General features: G+C 41.8%; 1 protein-coding gene across 3 annotated transcripts in view; it reads left to right on the forward strand.

Moving 5' to 3' along the window:
* Window positions 1–21544, forward strand: part of galnt2 (UDP-N-acetyl-alpha-D-galactosamine:polypeptide N-acetylgalactosaminyltransferase 2) — a 103415-nt gene that overhangs the window by 63627 nt on the left and 18244 nt on the right. For all 3 annotated transcript variants that reach the window (XM_070444954.1, XM_023993499.2, XM_023993500.2), the window contains exons 2-3: window positions 8337–8427; window positions 18320–18473. In XM_070444954.1, the coding sequence (XP_070301055.1) occupies window positions 8337–8427; window positions 18320–18473 (245 nt within the window). The remainder of the gene's footprint in view (window positions 1–8336; window positions 8428–18319; window positions 18474–21544) is intronic.

A 21544-nucleotide genomic window follows, 5' to 3' on the forward strand; every position in this document is an offset into this window, starting at 1 on the left:
CTAAGCTTGTGCTGAGCATCTTCACTTGTCCAGCCAGTTGAGTCATTACTGAGGTTAAAATAAAGCTTCAATGTTTTTTTACACTGTGTTTTTATGGAGTTTTTATTCGGTTCGCTAAGGTGCTATATAGGTGTTCTGGCAAAGCAGAAAGGTCCACGTCTAAGGCCGCATTCACTAGGACACATTCATGAACATTGAAGATATAAATATAGTGTGTACAACAGAACATGCGTCTTGGACATTCGTTGTCGGTTGTATCATCGCATTTCTATTCTGCAACTTCGTTGATTGAACGAACCTCCTGATACCTATTTCAGGTGACGTGTGAAGCAGGTTTTCTGTTTGGTTTTCCATCATGGTGAGCTGTGGTGTTAGGTCTAGCTGTGGGGGTTTGTCACATTCATGGGCATCAGTGTCTGTCTGTCTGAGCAGTCTGGTGCAACTGTGTGGCTCATGAGAAGTACAAAGAACTTTTAGCTAAATAGAAATATTAAACTTAGTCTGAGGTCTGCTATTGATCTGGTGCTGTCTGATCACTTTGTATGGCTGTTTTAATGATAAGCCTAAATGGTTGACTTCTCTCACCACCTGATCTTGTAGTTTGTCAGCATGCTTGAAATTCCTTTGCAAATCACTCCATTGCTGTCAGTGGGTGACGTAAAGACCTTTCAGTTGTCCATTGGTAAAAGCCTGCACTTTGATGAGAGGACTATAAGAAACATTCAAGATTCCTAGTATTCACAGATTTCGACTCATCTGTGGTCTTTATGCCGAAAAGTATCAATAACATAATACTACATTGCTTTACATCATAGTTGTTGGCCTGGCTCGGACGGTTCAGCATGTGCAGCCAGCCAGACCAGTGTGTACCAAGAATACCCTCTAAGATGCATACTTTGTCATAACCTAACCGAAGTTGGCACCGAAGATGGGTGTGCGGTCTCTTTCAATTTATCGCCAAAACGGGACTGCTGTGTGTACTGTACATGGCACATGCTGTTGTGCAGTTCGAGCACCCTGTCTAGCCAGGCAAATATAATCCATCTGAGCACAGTTGGTGTGATGCGCAGCTTGCTCTGCTCCTCTCTGTCGGATGTTCAGGCTGATGTTAATTAGGAGGAATTTTCTCCTCCTCCCAGCTCTTAAGAGATGTGCTCACTGTTCAGTGCAAGGCTTTAATTCCATTCAATTAACACCGTTAATTGAATTGCATTCCAGTTGACTACCTATGAAGCTGGTTTGACGAGAATGCCAAGAGTGGCAAGCTCTCTTAAGGCAAGGGTGGCTATTGGAACAATCTCAAAATATATTTTTTATTTGTTTAACCATTTTTTGGTTACTACAGGATTCGAAATGTGTTATTTCATAGTTTTGATGTCTTCATTATTATTCTACCAATGTAAGAAAATAGTCAAAAGAAATAAAAAACCTGGAATGAGTAGGTGTTTCTAAACTTTTTGATCGGTAGTGTATTCTTACTCTGAATGCGTAAACACTTTGTTTTTTTAAAACAAATATGTACTTTACTTCTCCGAGACCACAACCCCGGGACTTGACATCTGGTTTTACTTTGGCAAGTGTTTTTCTCGCGTCACTGGTTGACAATGTTCGGAGAACTTATTTGTTTTGCCCTGGTGAACCGGTAATGAAGGGACCAAATCCTCACTACACTTTACGACACTCCAGATCTGACTGATAATGAAAGCATAAAAACAGTGCAGTATCTTAGTAACAGTATAACAAGGATATTCAGTTAAGACAAGTGCTAGGTCTTCCTACCTTCTCTATCAGCAGGGATTGTAAATATTTAAATGGTTTAGTGTTACAGTGGCAGACTCTTCTTGAGGAATCCATCTGTGTTCCTTAGCCAATGCATCTCTGCTTGCTTCTACAGTAGTTCAAGCTTGTCATGACCCCCATATGCCTACATAACACCTAACAGCTGTGTCTTTACACGTTCCTGATCTCTGAGACACTCTAAAGATACTCTTCTACTCTCTCCCTACCTACTCTTCTACTCTCTTCCCTACCCTCTTCTACTCTCTTCTACTCTCTTCCCTACTATCTTCTACTCTCTTCCCTACCCTCTTCTACTCTCTTCCCTACCCTCTTCTACTCTCTTCTACTCTCTTCCCTACTCTCTTCTACTCTCTTCCCTACTCTCTTCTACTCTCTTCCCTACCCTCTTCTACTCTCTTCCCTACCCTCTTCTACTCTCTTCCCTACTCTCTTCTACTCTCTTCCCTACTCTCTTCTACTCTCTTCCCTACCCTCTTCTACTCTCAAGTTCTACAGTTCCCTGTACCAACTGAAGCTGCAGCATCCTCAGAGAAGAGGGGACATTTTTGGTTGAATTTTGCTCCTCTGCTCCAGCCTGCCTTCCACAAACTAGCCTGAAAGAGCCTCCAGTCTGGCTGCTGCCTGCTAATGCCCCCTGGCAGTGCATGTATGGCTCAGCGAGGGGGAACAGTTGCTGTGCGGTTATACCATGCCAACTGAGATGGATGTTCCTCTGGGCTCTCTGCATTCACACCTGCTTTCTCCCCCAATTGGCTCCCAGACCTGAAATGGCCCTGAATCACAAAGATTACATAATGGGAGTCAGGAAGGCCAAAAACTAGAATATAATTTACTGTAGTAGTCTACTACTATCCCAGATCAGATAAATGATGTAGCAGATAGATGGTAGCATTGCTGTTCATAACAGAGTGTACATACTACAGTGTCATATGTAAAAGCAGAGCAAAGCACAGCATGGAATTTTTGTTTCGTTTTTTTGTCTCTGGCCCACACACAATTCCCCATAATGTGAAAGTAGAATTATGTTTTTCAAATTTTTTACAAATGACTTAAATATGAAAAGCTAAAATGTCTTGAGTCAATAAGTATTCAACCCCTTTGTCATTGCAAGCCTAAATAAGTAAATTAAAAAGTGATTAATTACACTACGAAGATACAGGCATCCTTCCTAACCAGAGCATGMGAGCGGAGTTGAGCGGTTGGAAATCCCGCACCGCTAATAACCGCTCTGTGCTCACAGGGAAAAKAACTGCCYCTCCAKATTCGCTCCATTCATTAACACCCATCTAGTTTTGTGACTGACTGGACCTACCAATAGTTTAAGTATTGAAACCCAACCATATGGCTTTGAATGAAAAGTATTTGAATAAACATGAWAAGGTAATGTAAGAACGGACTTAATTTCAAATAGGCTACATGTTATATTAAACAGCATATAAACACTCTAAATAGGTCTGGAGCCAGACAGGGAGCCTAAGGAACGAAAAATGAATTAGGCTATATTATTTCAATTACTTCAAGGCTATAGCCTACAAAGAAATGCATTTGCGAGTGCGACATGACAGGCTAGTAGGAACATAAAGGGCTCAGCATTTGAACAGCATTTTGTRGTATTAAATGATTGTCTATAAATGACACATATAGGCTGTGACTTATTTAGAATTAAATACAAATTTAACACAATGACTTATTAATGCCTTTTGAATTCTGTTAAGAGAATTTTGTTCTCAATGTTCATAAACTGAACTTCAATTAAACTACTCYGTCTGCAACCCAGAATTTGTAAGATTCTAGTTGAATGAAACAGACGGAGTCCCAGCTTACAATAGTCAGAATGTTTATTCACGGGAGCTCTGAAAATCATACCATGCACATAGCCTTTTATACCTCACATTTGGTCATATAAATGCCCCTCCTCCTCTCTAACACTGTCAATGCTGTTTACAAGTTTTCTCCAACACATACATTGCTTATCATATCCTGCAACATGTTATACAATCTACTACAAGCCCAACAGTTTCTCCCCTCCCTGGGTGGGGAGACCTCCTTCCCTGTTCACAGTTGTCACAAGTTGTCTGCCACAGTTTCTTGTCTGGTAACAGTTCCTCTTTTTTATGCACATACAATCAAGAATTCTAGTCTTATGATTCAACCACATTTTACTCCATTATACAGTGACAGAGTAGAATTCTGTTAGTTATAGTCCTATCATTACTTTAAACATATACATTTAGTCATTATACATAAAATTCAAAAAATGTATTTTTAGAGTTTTATGTATATGACTAAATGTATAGAGTTTGGCCAGTCTGTGGCTTCAGGCTCATGCGATTGTGCCTGGATAGCTGGCCAGCAGCGGAAAATATCCTCTCCACATTTGCAGAGCCCCTGGGGATGCTAAACACCCTTTGGGCCGCTCTTGCCAGGCTGGGCAAACAMGCAGAGTGGTTTTTATTTTTTTCTATAGATAAGGTTTTTACTCAAAATAAGCCAATCAAAATGGAAACCACCTTGAATGTGGAAATATGCCAGGCCTATTGGGCCAAAATCAATTATGGCCTATTGTATAGATAATAGAATGAAAATGAACAAAACATTTAGAAGATCTGATTTTTGGTTTATAAATACTTTGCCACAATGACGCACTTATCTACCCACCTCGTTCCTTTCTTTTAGCATGTGCACGTAGTAAGTACACCATCATGCTTTTGGGMTAAGTGTCTTTTCAGATTCCACAATGATTCTTTAATTTGGACACTACCCTTTATTTAACTAGYCAAGTCTGTTAAGAACAAATTTACAATGACGGCCAAACCGGGACGACGCTGGGCCAATTGTGCGCTGCCCTATGGGACTCCCAATCACGGCCAGATGTGACRAGGTCTCTCTTGGAAAATAGATATTATCTCAATGAGTAAAACCTGTATAAATAAAAGTTAAATAAAAAATGTGATGCAGCCTGGATTCGAACCAGGGACTGCAGTGACGCCTCTTGAACTGAGATGCAGTGCCTTAGACTGCTGCGCCACTCGGGAGCCCAAACATCACCACACTTCCTCTCTTGCTGTTGGTCCTCATCTTTGTAAGTCACCTTGATTTAGCACCTGTGTCTTTCATCAGTTTCTTAATGAAAATATTTAGTGAACTCCATGACAGTAGCTAAAGCAAGGGGCTATAGCAGCACACAAGTAGGCTACAAATGCATGCTGAGGTGGGCATGCCTTGAGCTTGTGAAGTGAGTGCTACTGGAGCAAAATTAGAGCGGGCAAGAAGGACAACGTTTCAGCCTTTGGGAATTGGGCATGCTCCGCTCAGCTGACATACTCTGTTCCTAACTCAGTTGTCGGAGAGGAAGGAAACCGCTCAGAGATTTTCTTATGAGGCAAATGGTGACTTTTTAAAACCGAGTTTAATGGCTGTGATAGAAAACTGAGGATCGATGAAGAACATTGTAGTTACTCCACAGTATTAACCTAATTGACAGAGCGAAAAGAAGGAAGCCTGTACATAATACAAATATTCCAAAACATGCATCCTGATTGCAARAAGGCATTAAAGTAATTCACTTTTTTGTCCTGAATTCAAGGTGTTATGTTTGGGGCAAATCCAATACAACACTTTACTGAGTACCACTCTCCATATTTCCAAGCATTGTGGTGGCTGCATCATGTTAGGGGTGTGCTTGTAATCGTTAAGGACTTTTCATGATAAACAAGCAATAGAATAGAGCTAAGCACAGGCAAAATCCTAGAGGAAAACCTGGTTCAGTCTGTTTTCCACCTTTCCAATTGACCTTTCAGCAGAACAATAACCTAAAACACAAGGCCAAATCTACACTGGAGTTGCTTACCAAGAAGACCGTATATGTTCCTGAGTTAGTTTTAAATAAAATCTGCTTGAAAATGGTTGTCTAGCAATGATCAACAACCAATTTGTAGAGATTGAAGAATTGTTTCAATAATAATGGGCAAGTATTGTACAATCCAGATGTGCAAAGCTCTTAGACTTACCAGGAAAGACTCACAGCTGTAATTACTGCCAAAGGTGATTGTAATATGAATTGACTCTGGATATTAAACATTTAGGTACATATGTGTCTTATATCAGCTGAAAGCTTAAATTCCTGTTAATCTAACTGCACTGTCCGATTTACAGTAGCTATTACAGCAAAAACATGCCATGCGATTGTTTGAGGATGACGCCCCACATCAAAATATTTTTCCACCGGCACAGGTTTCATACATTCACAAATAACGATTAAATATTCACTTACTTTTTGAAAATCTTCCTCTGATTTGACATCCAAAAGGGTCCCAGCTATAACATGTAGTGTCGTTTTGTTAGATAAAATCCTCCTTTATATCCCAAAAAGTCTGTTTAGTTGGCACCATCTATTTGCGTAATCCACTCGTTCAACATGTAGAGAAAGGTATCCGAAAATCTACCCCTGAACTTTGTTTCAACAAGTCAAAATACGTTTCTATTTACTCCTCAGARACCCTAAAATGTAATSAAACTATAATATTTRTTACGGAAATAAGTATGTTCAATAGGAAACCGATTTTAGCAGGTGCGTCCTGTCTTAATGGCACACACAAACACGAATTTCCAAGACTGTGTCCCTGTAKTAAAACMGATTATTTCTTATTCGTTTTTGAAGTTACAAAACTTAACTGTGCATTTATTGACACATGGGGAGCACACCCTGTGGAAGCCATAGGAATTGCATCCAGGGAGCAAATTTTCAATATGACCAACAATAAAACATTTCCGTTTGGTTTTTCTTTGGATTTTCTCCTACCATATCTATTGTGTTATATTCTCCTAGATTATTTTAACATTTCCACAAACTTCAAAGTGTTTTCTTTCCAATGGTACCAATTATATGGATATCCTGGCTTCAGGGCCTGAGCAACAGGGAGTTTACTTTGGGCGCATCATTCAGGTGGAAATTGAGAAAAAAGGGGCCTAGCCCTAAGAAGTCAGAGCGCATAATTATGCTCTAAAAGAAATGCATCAAATTTTTCTCATTCATGTTCATCTGTCTAAATATATAGATTTTTGATAAGATATGAGAATTACTTAGATGAGTTAATATGATCAAATGCTGAGCATCTAAATGCTTTTCTTTGCCACAGCCACCTGTACATTTTGGCCTGACTGAGGGGACCAGTCGACCAGACCAGATGCTAATCGCGTTTTGTAAAGCGAGGGCTTCTGGACAGGACTTCAGTAGCTTGCTCTCTGTCCATACCATCCCGCCTGTTTGTTTATTTACTGCTAATCTTGGCAAGAGGCCTTCTTGAGTTATTACCAAGCCAGCCCACGTTGTGTTACAGGCTTGCAGCACTGCAGTGTGTCACCGTTTGGCTTGGCCCATGCTCTCATTGTCAGCGCGGCCATATTTCCCAACAGTTTGTTATGGAGGCAGGCGAGAATGATCAAATGGGCTATATGCTGAGGCCAAAGCCTCCCGCAGTGTGGGGAATCTTTACTGGCTTTGTGCAGGCACACAACTCCTGTGTGTTCTAACACTGATGTAAATCCTTTTTGGTTGTTTAGTCACTGACTGTCCTTCTGCTTTTGTTTCTGCCGTGAGATCAGAACGGCAGCCACTCCTCAATCGACATGTCCTCTCCATCGCATTCTGTTCTGTGAATCCTCACATAACTTATTGTGGTGGATCCAATGATGCACCTGGCGATGATTGGAATGTTCAAGAGCACCTGCATCAGGTTTTGTAGTCTAGACAGTTTCTATCAGTTTATCCTGATGGTAATAGACAAGGAGACAACAACGTATTTTGTCCATTAGATTGTATCAAACATGCCTTTTTTTTTTGTATATGGGTGTAATTTATACTCTGTGTCTAACCCAAAATACCACACAGAAATTATTTTTGTCTGACTCTTGAGAAGGTCTAATGCATGACTCAACATACAAGTTGTGAAGTTATTTGAATCGCTGTGAGCCCTAAGCTGAATTAAACATGTCCTCTGTCCTGCCTCTGTCTATCTGGTTTGGATAAGTAGCCTARGTTCAAAGTTCTTGAATGTAAATTGAATGATGGTGAACTGTCTGTCATAGGATCACTGTACCTTTTTCTTCAACAAGATGCTTTTGACAAACTCACTTACATTTTTAAAAGCTTCTCGAAGCAGCGCAATGCTAGGTCASGGGCATCTCGTTGCCAGAGTAACATGACGATGCAAATCATGCATTTGTAATTCCACAGTTAACCTTGAACTAATAAATCAATAACACTAACTGGGAACTAGGAAGACTAAAGTATTATTAAAGCTTTTTCTAACCATTTGCATTCAGAATTAGTCTGGGAAATGTGCTTAACATTCTCGGTTTAAACTACTCAGACATGTCATTGAGYAACACTGCTATTTATGAAACATGGGGCTGAGCATTTTCTATCTTTAGATCATCCTTTTCTGAAGAGAGCAAGAATATATTTTCCACTGAATGTAAAAAGTTACCTTCACTATTTGTTTCTATATTCATGTGTCTTTGTGTTTCTTTGGCAGGATGACTGGAACYCTATTGACTCATCAAATCAGGCCCAGGCCCACAGCAACGCAGATGACAAAACCCACAGTCTGGAGACACTCCCCCCAGGTAAGAGCCAGATATRCCAGCCCAGCCAGGCATCCCACAGCGCCATCCATTCTGATTAGACCTTCCATTTACACACAGGCGCAGGAGAGTCCCATTGAGAAAATCAATCGAKGTGTTGTTCAAGCTACTTTGCAATAGAGCAGGGTGTCAGCTGTGGCTCTGTTTAAAACTAGTAAACTACCTTTACTGTTCATAAGGTCAGGGCTAATTATTCAAGGTGTGTGTGTGTGTAGAGAAATGCTATGAAAAGCATCTCAATTCATCTTGGTGTTTTTACAAGTGTCTGATCTTTGTCCCCGGGCCAATCACCCAAGTAGAAAAGCCCCTMTCGTAACAATTTGCAAGCCCATGCGCTCAACCAAACCGGGATCCAATTTAGCAGGGCTGCTTAATGCATTAAGCCTCAGGTGTAAGCATATGCTGACTTTATAGGCTTTTTCTGCATTTAAAAAAGCAGCATGCCATGTACGAAGAGATATATATAAATTGTAGTGTTTTTACCATCATAACTGTGACTGTCACATTCTTTCCTTGGCAAGGTAGTTCTGCGGGAGAGCTGTTCTGTTTAATTTATGTCATAAACATTCCATATTTTCTATATAGGTAGGGCAGGGAGAAAAATCATTCCCATCTGCTTTTGTTTCCTATATTTTATGTAGAAAACAATACCCCTATCAATATTCAATTGTGTCTTGTTTCAGTGGCTTATGCTATTTAGGTCACTCGGCTTAACACTCACGTTTGAGTTAAACAAAGAATTTGCAGAAGGGTGCCCATTTTAATTAAGCTCGTTTCCAGATGGCCTAATGTACAATTAATCCTTTTTTGACTCCAAAGTATAATGGAATGTCTGTGAAAATTGCCTTTTAATTAGCCTGTTCTATCTGCTATCAAATCAAAATCAAACCAAATTCTATTTGTCACATGCGCCAAATACAACTGGTGTAWACTTTACCATGAAATGCTTCCCAACAATGCAGAGTTTAAAATAAAATGGTAACACGAGGCATAAACTAAAATACACAAGAATGGAGCTATATACAGACAGCCAGTACCAGATCAATGTGGAGAGGTATGAGGTATTTTGAGGTATACTGAACAAGAATATAAATGCAACATGTAAAGRGTTTCATGAGCTGAAATAAAGGATCCCAGAAATGTTCAATGCGCACAAAAACCTTATTACTCTCAAATTCTGTGCACYAGTTTGTTAATAYAAAAATTATAATAATTATATTTAACTAGGCAAGTCAGTTAAGAACAAATTCTAATTTACAATGACAGCCTACACCGGTCAAACCCGGACGACGCTGGGCCAATTGTGTNATTATATTTAACTAGGCAAGTCAGTTAAGAACAAATTCTAATTTACAATGACAGCCTACACCGGTCAAACCCGGACGACGCTGGGCCAATTGTGTACCGCCCTATGGGACTCCCAATCACGGCCGGTTGTGATACAGCCTGGATACGAACCAGGGTGTCTGTAGTGACGCCTCAATCACGGCTTTGCAGTGCCTTAGACCGCTGCGCCACTCGGGAGCCCATCCCTGTTAGTGAGCATTTAGATAATCCATCCACCTGACGGGTGTGGCATATCCAGAAGCTGATTAAACAGCACTATCATTACACAGGTGCACCTTATGCTGGGGACAATTAAAGGCCACTCTAAAATGTGCTGTTTTGTCACACAACACAATGCCACAGATGTCTCAAATTTTGAGGGAACGTGCATTTGGCGTGCTGACTGCAGGAATGTGCACCAGAGCTGTTGCCAGATAATTTAAGGTTAATTTCTCAACTATAAGCTGCCTCAAATGTTGTTTTAGAGAATTTGGCAGTACATACAAAGATTATTCTTTGCTTCCAACTTTGTGGCAACAGTTTGGGGAAGGCCCTTTCCTGCTTCAGCATGACAATGCCCCCGTGGACAAAGCGAGGTCCATACAGAAATGGTTTGTCGAGATCGGTGTGGAAGAACTTGACTGGCCTGCACAGATTCTTGACCTCAACCCCATCGAACACCTTTGGGAAGACTGCGAGCCAGGCCTAATCGCCCAACATCAGTGCCCGACCTCACTAATGCTCTAGTGGCTGAATGGAAGCAAGTACCTGCAGCAATGTTCCAACATCTAGTAGAACGCCTTCCCAGAAGAGGAGTGGCTGTTATAGCAGCAAAGGAGTGACCAACTCCATATTAATGCCCATGATTTTGGAATGAGATGTTCGACAAGTAGGTGTCCACATACATTATTTTTTATTGTTTTACTGCTACGGTCGAGCTGAAGAGAAAACAAGTTTTTTTTTTTGCCTCAAGGTTGTATTAAATTAATTCCGTAAAGCTCTGAACTTCATTAGGTCGATGTGAAGTCTCAGCGAACTTGCTTGTTTCTTAAAATTAATTCTACATAGAGGTTTATGATTGGGTTGTGTAACACTTTCATTTTCTGAAGTGTGTGTGTGTGTGTGTGTGTGTGTGTGTGTGTGTGTGTGTGTGTGTGTGTGTGTGTGTGTGTGTGTGTGTGTGGTGTGTGTGTGTGTGTGTGAGCATGTCTGGATGGAAGCGTTGTGGAGGTCACAGCCTAGCGGCTCCATTCTCTTCAGAGAAGCTAATTATACTGATGACGGCTGTATCCTACTCTGCTGCAGGTCCTGTTCTCTCCCTCTTAACTTCTGTACAGAACATGCCTCATTTGGCTTTGATTGAGAATGATGCTGTGTATTCTCAGTCCCTGTAGGAATGTCTTTCTCCACTAATGGTGGTTTTAATTATTATGATGCTGCTAGCTGTTTCTCTGGCCACCACTTTGTGCTTTTGATACAGTACTGTTGTGTACAGTGTATTATGTGCTGTGAGTGAGTTTCGTCTTGGATCAAGATGAGAAGARCACTCAGTTTTAGAGTAATCAATCTTACTTATTGACAATGCTATTATATGAACTGTTTTGATATGTGAGGAATCTGCTGCACAGCACACTAGCCCACAGACACAATTAGCCTCTGTCTGCCTCCACTATGACTGCTCTGCTCAAGAAGAGCGATGGAAGTTATAAGGCTTCATTGATGGCCTGTACAGTGTATACTGTGCATTCCACATTGTTACGTTACAGCCTTATTCTAAAATGTATTAAATATTTGATTTTCTCAATCTACACACAATACCCCATAATGACAAAGTGAAAACAGGTTTGTAGAAATGTTTGCAAATGTATTAAAAATAAAAACAGATGCCTTATTTACGTAAGTATTCAGACCCTTTGCTATGAGACTAGAAATTGAGCTCCGGTGCATCCTGTTTCCATTGATCATCCGTGAGATGTTTCTATAACTTGATTGGAGTCCACCTGTGGTAAATTCAATTGATTGGACATGATTTGGAAAGGCACACACCTGTCTTTATTAAGTCCCACATTTGACAGTGCATGTCAGAGCAAAAACCAAGCCATGAGGMCAAAGGAATTGTCTTTAGAGCTCCGAGACAGGATTGTGTCGAGGCACAGATATGGGGAAGGATACCAAACCATTTATGCAGTATTGAAGGTCACCAAGAACACAGTGGCCTCCATCATTCTTAAATGGAAGAAGTTTGGAACCACCAAGGCTCTTAGAGCTGGCCGCCTGGCCAAACTGAGCAATCTGAGGAGAAGGGCCTTGGTCAGGGAGGTGAACCCGATTGTCACTCTGACAGAGCTCTAGAGTTCCTCTGTGGAGATGGTTATCCTTCTGGAAGATTCTCTTATCTCTGCAGCACTCCACCAATCAGGCCTTTATGGTAGAGTGGCCAGYCGGAAGCCACRCCTCAGTAAAAGGCACATGACAGCCCGCTTGGAGTTTGCCAAAAGGCACCTAAAGGACTCTGACCATGAGAAACAASATTCTCTGTTCTGAMTAAACTGAGATTGAACTCTTTGGCCTGAATGCCAAGCGTCACGTCTGGAGGAAACCTGGCACAATCRCTAAGGTGAATCATGATAGTTGCTGCATCATGCTGTGYGGATGTTTTTCAGRGGCAGGGACTGGGAGACTAGTCAGGATCGAGGCAAAGATGAACGGAGCAAAGTACAGAGAGATCCTTGATGAAAACCTGCTCCAAAGCGCTCAGGACCTCAGACTGGGGCAAAGGTTCACCTTCCAACAGGACAACGACCCTAAGCACACAGCCAAGACAACARAGGAGTGGCTTCAGGACAAGTCTCTGAATGTCCTTGAGTGGCCTAGCCAGAGCCCGGACTTGAACCCGATCGACCATCTCTGGAGAGACCTGAAAATAGCTGTGCAGCGACACTCCCCATCCAACCCGACAAAGCTTGAGAGTATCTGCAGAGAAGAATGGGAGAAACTCCCCAAATACAGATGTGCCAAGCTTGTAACGTCATACCCAAGAAGACTCGAGGCTGTAATCGCTGCCAAAGGTGCTTCAACAAAGTACTGAGTGAAGGGTCTGAATACTTATGTAAATGTCATATCGTTTTTAATAAATTTGCAAACATTTCTAAAAACACATTTTTGCTTCGTCATTATGGGGTATTGTATGTAGATTAATGAGGGGGAAAAAACTGTTTATTCAATTTTAGAATAATCCTCTGACTTAATCCACATTTTGTTGTGTTGCAGCCTGAAAATTTATTACATTTAAAAAAATATATCACCCATCCACACACAATACCCAATTTTGAAATGTTTGCAAATTTATCGAAAATGAAACAAAGAAATATGRAATTTGACATCGCATTCACACCCTTGAGTTAATACATGTTAGAATCACCTCTTGCAGTGATTTACATTTACATTACATTTAAGTCATTTAGCAGACGCTCTTATCCAGAGCGACTTACAAGTCGCATCTGTGAGTTACATCTGTGAGTCTTTCTGGGTAATTCTCGAAGCGCTTTGCACACCTGGATTGTACAATATTTACGCATTTATTCTTTTAAAAATTCTTCAAGCTCTGTGAAGTTGGTTGTTGATCATTGCTAGGCAGCCATTTTCAAGTCTTGCCATAGAGTTAAGCCGATTTAAGTCAAAACATGGAATCTTGTCTTGGTAAGCAACTCCAGTGTATATTCGGCCTTGTGTTTTAGGTTAGTGTCCTGCTGAAAAGTGAATATGTCTTATGTTTTATTTTATTTTTATTTAACCTTTATTTAACTAGGCACGTCAGTTAAATTCTTATTTACAATGACGGCCTACCAAAAGGCAAAAGGCCTCCTGCGAGGACGGGGGCCTGGGATAAAAAAAACAAAAAACAAAATATAGGACAAAACACACATCACAACAAGAGAGACACAACACTACATAAAGAGAGACCTAAGGCAACAACATAAGGCAGCAGAACATGACAACACAGCAATGGTAGCTACACAACATAACAACATGGTAGCAACACAAAAACATGGTACCAACATTATTGGACAAAATCAACAGCACAAAGGTCAAGAAGGTAGAGACAACAATACATCATACAAAGCAGCCACAACTGTCTGTAAGAGTGTCCATGAAATGAGTCTTTGAATGAAGAGCTTGAGATGTTGGAATGCCGACTGAACACCAAGTTTTCCTGTAGGATTTTGCCTGTGCTTAGCTCTATTCCATTTATATTAATAGAAAAGAAAAACTCCCTTGCCGATAACAAGCATACCCATAACATGCTACAAACGTAACTTTTTGCATTCAGGACTGTCACGCCCTGACCATAGAGAGCCCTTGGTTCTCTATGGTGTGTAGGTCAGAGCGTGACTAGGGGGGTGTTCTAGTCATTTATTTTCTATGTGGCTGGTTTGTATGGTTCCCAATTAGAGGCAGCTGGTAATCGTTGCCTCTAATTGGGGATCATATTTAGGTAGCCATTTTMCCCACCTGTGTTTGTGGGATATTATTTGTGTTTGTGCTTGTAGCACCACTGAGGTTATGTTTCGTTGCTTGTTTATAGTTCTTTTGAGAAGTTTCACTGCAAATATAGATGTGGAACTCAACACACGCTGAACCTTGGTCCCGTCCTTTTTAAAGAACGTGACAGAATATCCCACCAACGCAGGACCAAGCAGCGTGTAAATGAGGTAAAGGAGTTTTGGACATGGGAGGTAATCATGGGAGGATGTGAGACCCTTCCTTGGAAGGTGGAAGGACAGTGACGATGCCGGGGACCGCGGCCACGGAAACCCCAATATTTTTTTGGGGGGGGCACGAGGGGTGGTCGGCGGGGCAGCYGAGAGTGCACGAGCCCGAATGGCAAACTCTGGAGGAGTTCAACGAGGGATACCGGAGAGAGGTTTTGGCGAGGAGTATGCTGCAGCGCAGGCGCGCTGAAGAGCGCCTTCTCAGCCCGGTACCGGCTGTGCCGGCTCCACACACCAGGCCTTCAGTGCGCCTCCCCAGTCCTGTACGTCCTGTGCCAGCTCCCCGCACTCTCCCTGAAGTGCGTGTCACCAGTCCGGTGCCACCTGTGCTGGCTCCACGCATCAGGCCTCCAGTGCGCGCCTTCCGAGTCCCGCTCCAAGGCTGAAGCCTTCCTCTGCGCCGGTGCCCACTCCAGGCACGGTGTCCAGTCCCGCTCGTAGGCCGGAGCCTTCCTCTGCGCCGGTGGCCAGTCCAGGCACGGCGTCCAACCCAGCTCCATGGCCGGAGCCTTCCTCGGCGCCAGTGTCCAACCCAGCTCCATGGCCGGATCCGTGGGCACCCTCCCCATTTTGGTTTCAGGATTTGCGGCCGGAGTCCGCACATTTCGGGGGGGGGGGTACCGTCACGCCCTGGCCATAGAGAGCCCTCGGTTCTCTATGGTGTTTAGGTCAGAGCTTGACTAGGGGGGTGTTCTAGTCAATGGTTTTCTATGTGGCTGGGTTGTATGGTTCCCAATTAGAGGCAGCTGGTAATCGTTGCCTCTAATTGGGGATCATATTTAGGAAGCCCTTTCTCCCACCTGCTTTGTGGGATATTGTTTTGTGTATGTGCATGTGGCACCACTACTTTCACGTTTCGTTGTTGATATATTGTTTTTTGTAGTTTCACGTTGGATTAAAAATATGTGGAACTCAAATTACGCTGCGCTTTGGTCCGTCTTTCCACACGTCCGTGACAAGGACATAAAGTTAATTTCTTTGCCACATTTTTTGCAGTTTTACTTTAGTGCCTTATTGCAAACAGGATTCATGTTTTAGAARAGTTTTATTCTGTACAGGCTTCCYTCTTTTCACTCCCATTTAGGTTAGTATTATGGAGTAACTACAATGTTGATCCATCCTCAGTTTTRGCCCATTACATCCATTAAACTCTGCAACTGTTTAAAAGCCACCATTGTCCTCATGGTAAAATTCCTGAGCAGTTTCCTTCCTATCCGGCAACTGAGTTAGGAAGCGCTCCTGTATCTTGTAGTGACTGGGTGTATTGATACACCATCCAAAGTGTTATTAATAACTTTTCCATGCTTAAAGGGATATTCAGTGTCTATTTATTTTTTTACGCATCTACCAATAGGTGCCCTTCTTTGCGAGGCATTGGAAAACCACCCTGGTCTTTGTAGTTGAATCTGTGTTTCAAAGCTCTGCTGAGGGGTACAGAGATGTGTGGGGTACGGAGATMAGGTAGTCATAAAAACACTTATTGCGCACAGTCCATGCAACTTATTATATGACTTGTTAAGCAACATTTTTAGGCTTCCCATAACAAAGGGGTTGAATATTTATTGACTCAAGACATTTCAGCTTTTAATTTCTAAAAATATAATTCCACTTTTACWTTATGTGGTATTGTGGTGTAGGCCAGTTACCAGTAGACATGACTCTGAGATCCTGTTCAGATTGCTATTATATATGAATAGATTCCTATTACCCAAGAGCAACTTTTTAAACATCTTTCAACCTTAGTGACATGTTTAAAAGCTTTTTGTCAAGTAAACACAGCCAAAGGAGGAATGTTGCAGCCGAGGAGAGATGGATGGATGAACTGTTGAACTTTCACATCAAAGGAAATGCAATAAAGGAGAGACAACCTGTTCTTAACTGGTATCTGAGGGCAGGATCACAGATCTYGACAGGAACCAGTTCCTAGGTCTGATAAGGTAAAGCTACTTTATAAGGGATTGTTATATACCTTATGTTTTGGAATATACTGCAGCCTATAATGGGTCTTCAGGAATGGCAGTGGGCGTGGAGGATTTGATTTCCTCTTTACAAGTCTAGTACATTATTACCACCAGACCATACAGACTTAACTGCTGTTATTAGCAAAATTAACATATGCCCTAATAACGTAATGAGGGTTATGTACGTGAAGATATTTGATGTCAAAAAAACTGATGACAAAAGAGATTCTCGTTCTACTGCCCATCTATTTAGATCAAGCTCCAGAACATGATGACCTGAGACTGAACCATTTAATAGATTGCAACATTAATTTCATAAATAGTCATCTGTTGCTCATGTTAATCATGGAAATGACAAGGTCATCTGCTTTCCCTTTTTAAGCTTAGCTAGRTATAATGCCCCCGGCATGCAATTCACCATTACATTTCTGTGGAACAATTAGCATCAGTGACAGATTATTCTCATACCCTCCTAATTATCATGCGGAAACAGGCTGCCAGAGCTCCATGAGATGAATTGCTCATGGTCTTTTTTGTCTCCGTGCCCCCACCCTGTCTGAGAGACAATGTAATCAAATGCTCACATGTTTTAGAGGCTTCATTCATMGGGCTCCCGAGTGGCGCAACGGTCTAAGGCACTGCATCTCAGTGCTAGAGGCATCACTACAGACCCTGGTTCGATTCCAGGCTGTATCACAACCGGCCGGGATTGTAAGTGCCATAGGGTGGCGCACAATTGGCCCAGCGTTGTTAGGGTTTAGCCGGGGTGGGCCATCATTTTGAATAAGAATTTGTTCTTAACCGACTTGCCTAACCGACTTGCCTAAAAAATTACTTAACAGCTGCATTAGTATTTAGCCGCATTGATATCCAGTGTGTATGTGGGGACATTTTGTTTTCATACGTTGTTGTGACAAGCATTACAATTAAATATGGATGTTTTAAAATGTATATATTTTTTTATGTGTAATAATCTGACTAGGCTTGTGTGAGTGTGCGCTCCTGCAAGAGGGAGAGAAAGAGACACGGAGTTTGTAATGCAGGCTCTTATTACAGTTTGGTAATGGCTCTCAAATCATCTTTAAGCTCTGGAATGTGAAAACTAAACACGATGGTCACTTGATGAAGTGCTAGCAGCTGTTTTTTGCCCAGTAAGGGGGAAAGAGGTTAGAATATCTTAATTTACTGTGCTGTTGTCCACTGTACCAGTGTTTCCCCTAMGAGTTTTTTCAGCAGGGGTGGCAAAGGTAGCGGGAGATTGTTATTTTTTTTGTAAAATTATTTCTGGTGTCTTTTTATAAAGAGTATCCAAAATGCAAAAATTGAATTATGTTGACACCATCTGAAATATAACTGATGYGCGCCACTGCACTGTAGGGAGATGATGAGCAAGCYGTGGCTGTGCGCTCGTGGCTTTCATTCGGGCCACTGCTCACTCTGTTTGCTACAAATATAAGTTGTAACTTGTCTCACTGATCTTAAAGGGATAGTGTGAGATTTTGGCAATTGAGCTCTTTTTCAATTTACTCAGATGAACTCATGGATACCATTTTTATGTCTCTGTCTGCAGTTTGAATGAAGTTTTAAGGTAGTTTCGCAAGCCATTGCTAACTAGCGTTGGCATAATGACTGTAAATGGATCATCTGATTATTGGTAACTAGAAAAAGTGCTTAATTGCCAAAATTGCACTATCCATTTAAAAGCAAAATTACATATTTTTTGGAGTGGTGGCAACTGCTGCTAAATGAATATAGGGYAAACACTGCTGTACTGTATATTTATTTAATCTCCTGTGTCTCTACTCTGGTTTGCAGGCAAGGTGAGGTGGCAAGACTTTGACCAGGACCTATATGTCGGTGCTACGGTGGTGCGGCCGGGGCAGGATCCCTACGCTCGCAACAAGTTCAATCAGGTGGAGAGTGACAAGCTCAGGATGGACCGRGGAGTCCCTGACACCAGACACGACCAGTAAGTCTCTATTCAACCTCTGTCATGGGTGGAATTAAGTAAGGAAGAAATGGGAACAGAATTAAATAATTTTCGCAAATTCATGGCGTTTTTACTGCAGTGAGTTGTAAAGTGATTAATCAGTGAACTTCCCCATTAGTAATGTCCTATGGAGGAAAAACTGGGAACTCCTGCTGTCATCTGATTATCAGGAGGGCAAAATTAATCAAAGACAGAAGTATATAGTGTACATCTTTCTTGTTCCTCCCCCTTAACACTTAACAGGGTTTCTTCTGCTGGTGCCTCAATATAACCTAACTAAGCCTCACAAGAACACTGGACAGTCTAGCAGAGACCTTTTGGTGCAATCATCTGAAGCTCCCAATTGGCTCGCTCACTCATCTTCTTTTCGAAGACAAACTGCTCAAAGATCAAAGTAAGTGCAGGTCCTCTGGGGGAAAATACAGGCGTATAGATGGCTTATTGTGGGGGGTRCTGATGGTAGATTGATAGCGAGTTACACTTCCATTTTCTTCCTAGTTGGAGCAGTTGATGATGAATCGATGGTGCCTGTAGTTCTTTATACAACAGGGGGGTCTAATCCTGGATGCTGATTGGTTAAAACTGCATTCCAGCCGGTGTCTATTCCACAAGTTACTCAAGTCGTACAGATACGGAACTTGGGAGTCCTTCCAAATGTCCACCTGCTAAAGCTATACCCGTTGAAATGCCTATTTACTCTGTTCCGTCTCACTGCATAATCCAAAGTCTCAACAGCCCAGCCAGGCAATTTATAAACTTGAAAATAMCAATAGAAAACAGMTAAAATGAAACGATGTGCTGCTAGTTTGCCTTCTTTCCAGTTTCAGTTTGAAGTGATTGTGTAAGGTTTGTTGTTGGCTAGCTCCTCWGAACAACAGTGTCCTGACGAGAGAGCACATTTTCTATGCCAGGCGAAATRGTGCATCATTAGCTTATTGTAATGGATGTATCCAAATAAATGTCACTAGACAACAGCATAAACTAACGCAAATAACAGAATAACAGCTACTTTGCTCTTATTCTGGCTGCACTGTTTGACATGACTGTAAGTAGCTAGCAAGCAAGGAATAAGAACATTTACAGCCAGTATGGCAACGGAACATTTAGAACAAACGGCTGGGTCGCGTCTCTGGCAACCGGACCGATAGAATGGACGAGCAGCTGGCTTAGGTAGCAACCCTAGATTTGTGTCGGGACTATATCTTGTGGAAGGATGAAATAGTATGAATAAATTCATCAAAATAATATTTTTTTATGACAATATGTCAATCATTATTTTAATATGTTGGTAACCTGTTGTATAAAAGTGATAATTCCCTCAAAGCCGGTGTTTGGAGGATATATTTGCATGGTTTGCCGGCCCTCGATTTTGTCTTGGGCCTAACAACACCCSTGGCAATATATCTTCCAAACACCAGCTTCGAGGGCATTATCACTTAATTGTGGTCCAACGATGTCAATGTCCTGCTTGATTTGTGTCTCTGGGTGGGCCAGGTCAATAGAGCTTAGATAGATACTCCAGAGAGAACCTTCAGATAACAGGAATCCTACTCTGGAAGAGCTTCATCCATTATCCCTGTCAGTTTAACATATTCATCTCACTCTCGTCATCCATTTAGAGAATCACTGCTTTTTTATTTGCCCCGGGAAACTTCTGTGGCCTCTCTCTTATACCCTCGGATTTCCATAACGTTTGAATTCCGGACTTAGCATGAGATTTGTCTTCATGTGTGCAATGGATTCTTTATTTCTTTGGGAGGYTGTACATGGCCAAGTGGGTTGTTTTTTGAGTAAAATGGCTGTGACTAAGGCAGGTGCCCAGGGACTTCCCCAATAATGCAATATCATATTGAACTGGAAGCGCTCCTTACCTTTTTATCTCTGATGCCCAGTCATCTGCCACTGCTTTGGGTATTCTGATGTCGAGGCCTTTTGGCCCCGTGGGACACAGTGTGTTACAAGAGAAACTATCGAAGAGAGTGAAGGGGTGGCAAGGGGCAGGATGATCCATCAAAGTGGATACAATTTGACAAAGGACGGGTGGCAGAGCATAGAAGCCAATGTGTTGGAATGCTAATGAGAGGGAGCGGTCGGTGGCTGTAACAAAGTGTCTTTCCCTCTCTGGCATTCTCGCTGGCATTCTCTCTGGCATTTTGATCAATGTTTTCTGGAGGCCCAGGAGTTGCCCCTGCTCCACATTGGTGCCCTCATGTCAGCCCAAGGAGTGGTGCTCAAAGGTACAATTGATTATCCTSTGGCCTTCCCCCCTGTGCTCCCTGGGACTTAGAGCACTATCCCTGCCCAGATATCAGGACAGGYGGGCCAAATCCTTATGTCATGAGTAAGTCGAAGAGTTGTTGTTTTGGGCTTCAGCGGTGGATTGAAATGTCTGCTACTCCTTGTAAATGGAAACATGGTGTCTGATATAGGACTTGTGTATGTTGACTCATAAGATTACACAGATWGATTCCTGGCAGGTTTTCGTGCTATTTTTCTGATACTTTACATAGCATGGACCAAATATGACATTGGCCAGATGTAGCAGGCATTGAAGCAATGTTTATTTAGCTACAACATTTTGATTTAGCTAAAATATAACATAACATCTGATAAATATTCTCCACCGTCGATGCTCGTGGGTCATGTTGACAGCAGTGTTCTTCAGTGGCCACAAATTAATATATTGAGGTAAGCATTTCTGCCACTCTGTGAAAACARTTTCTCCCTCTGTCCCATCTGGCTGATGCAAATATAATAGTGGGTGGGCACTGGGCGGTAAACAAAACAAAAATCTCTGGAAGTCGATACATATTTATAAGTCATTGCCGTCTGCAATTAYAGCCTGATTATTCAAAAATATGATTATGGGTGTGAGTAAAATATGTATTTGTGTGTCACTCAAAGCAGTTGCCTCTAGAATCTAGACAACTGCTCATACTGTACCTGCATATGTAATTGGAATTTTGGGCAATCGTTCAGTTGACAGTAACAAATGTAAAATGGCCATTTTTAACCATCCACAGGTTTAATCATCATTTTCTCTGCATAAT

The sequence above is a fragment of the Salvelinus sp. IW2-2015 genome, linkage group LG8 (genome assembly GCF_002910315.2).
Source record: "Salvelinus sp. IW2-2015 linkage group LG8, ASM291031v2, whole genome shotgun sequence".
In the NCBI taxonomy this organism is placed as follows: domain Eukaryota; kingdom Metazoa; phylum Chordata; class Actinopteri; order Salmoniformes; family Salmonidae; genus Salvelinus; species Salvelinus sp. IW2-2015.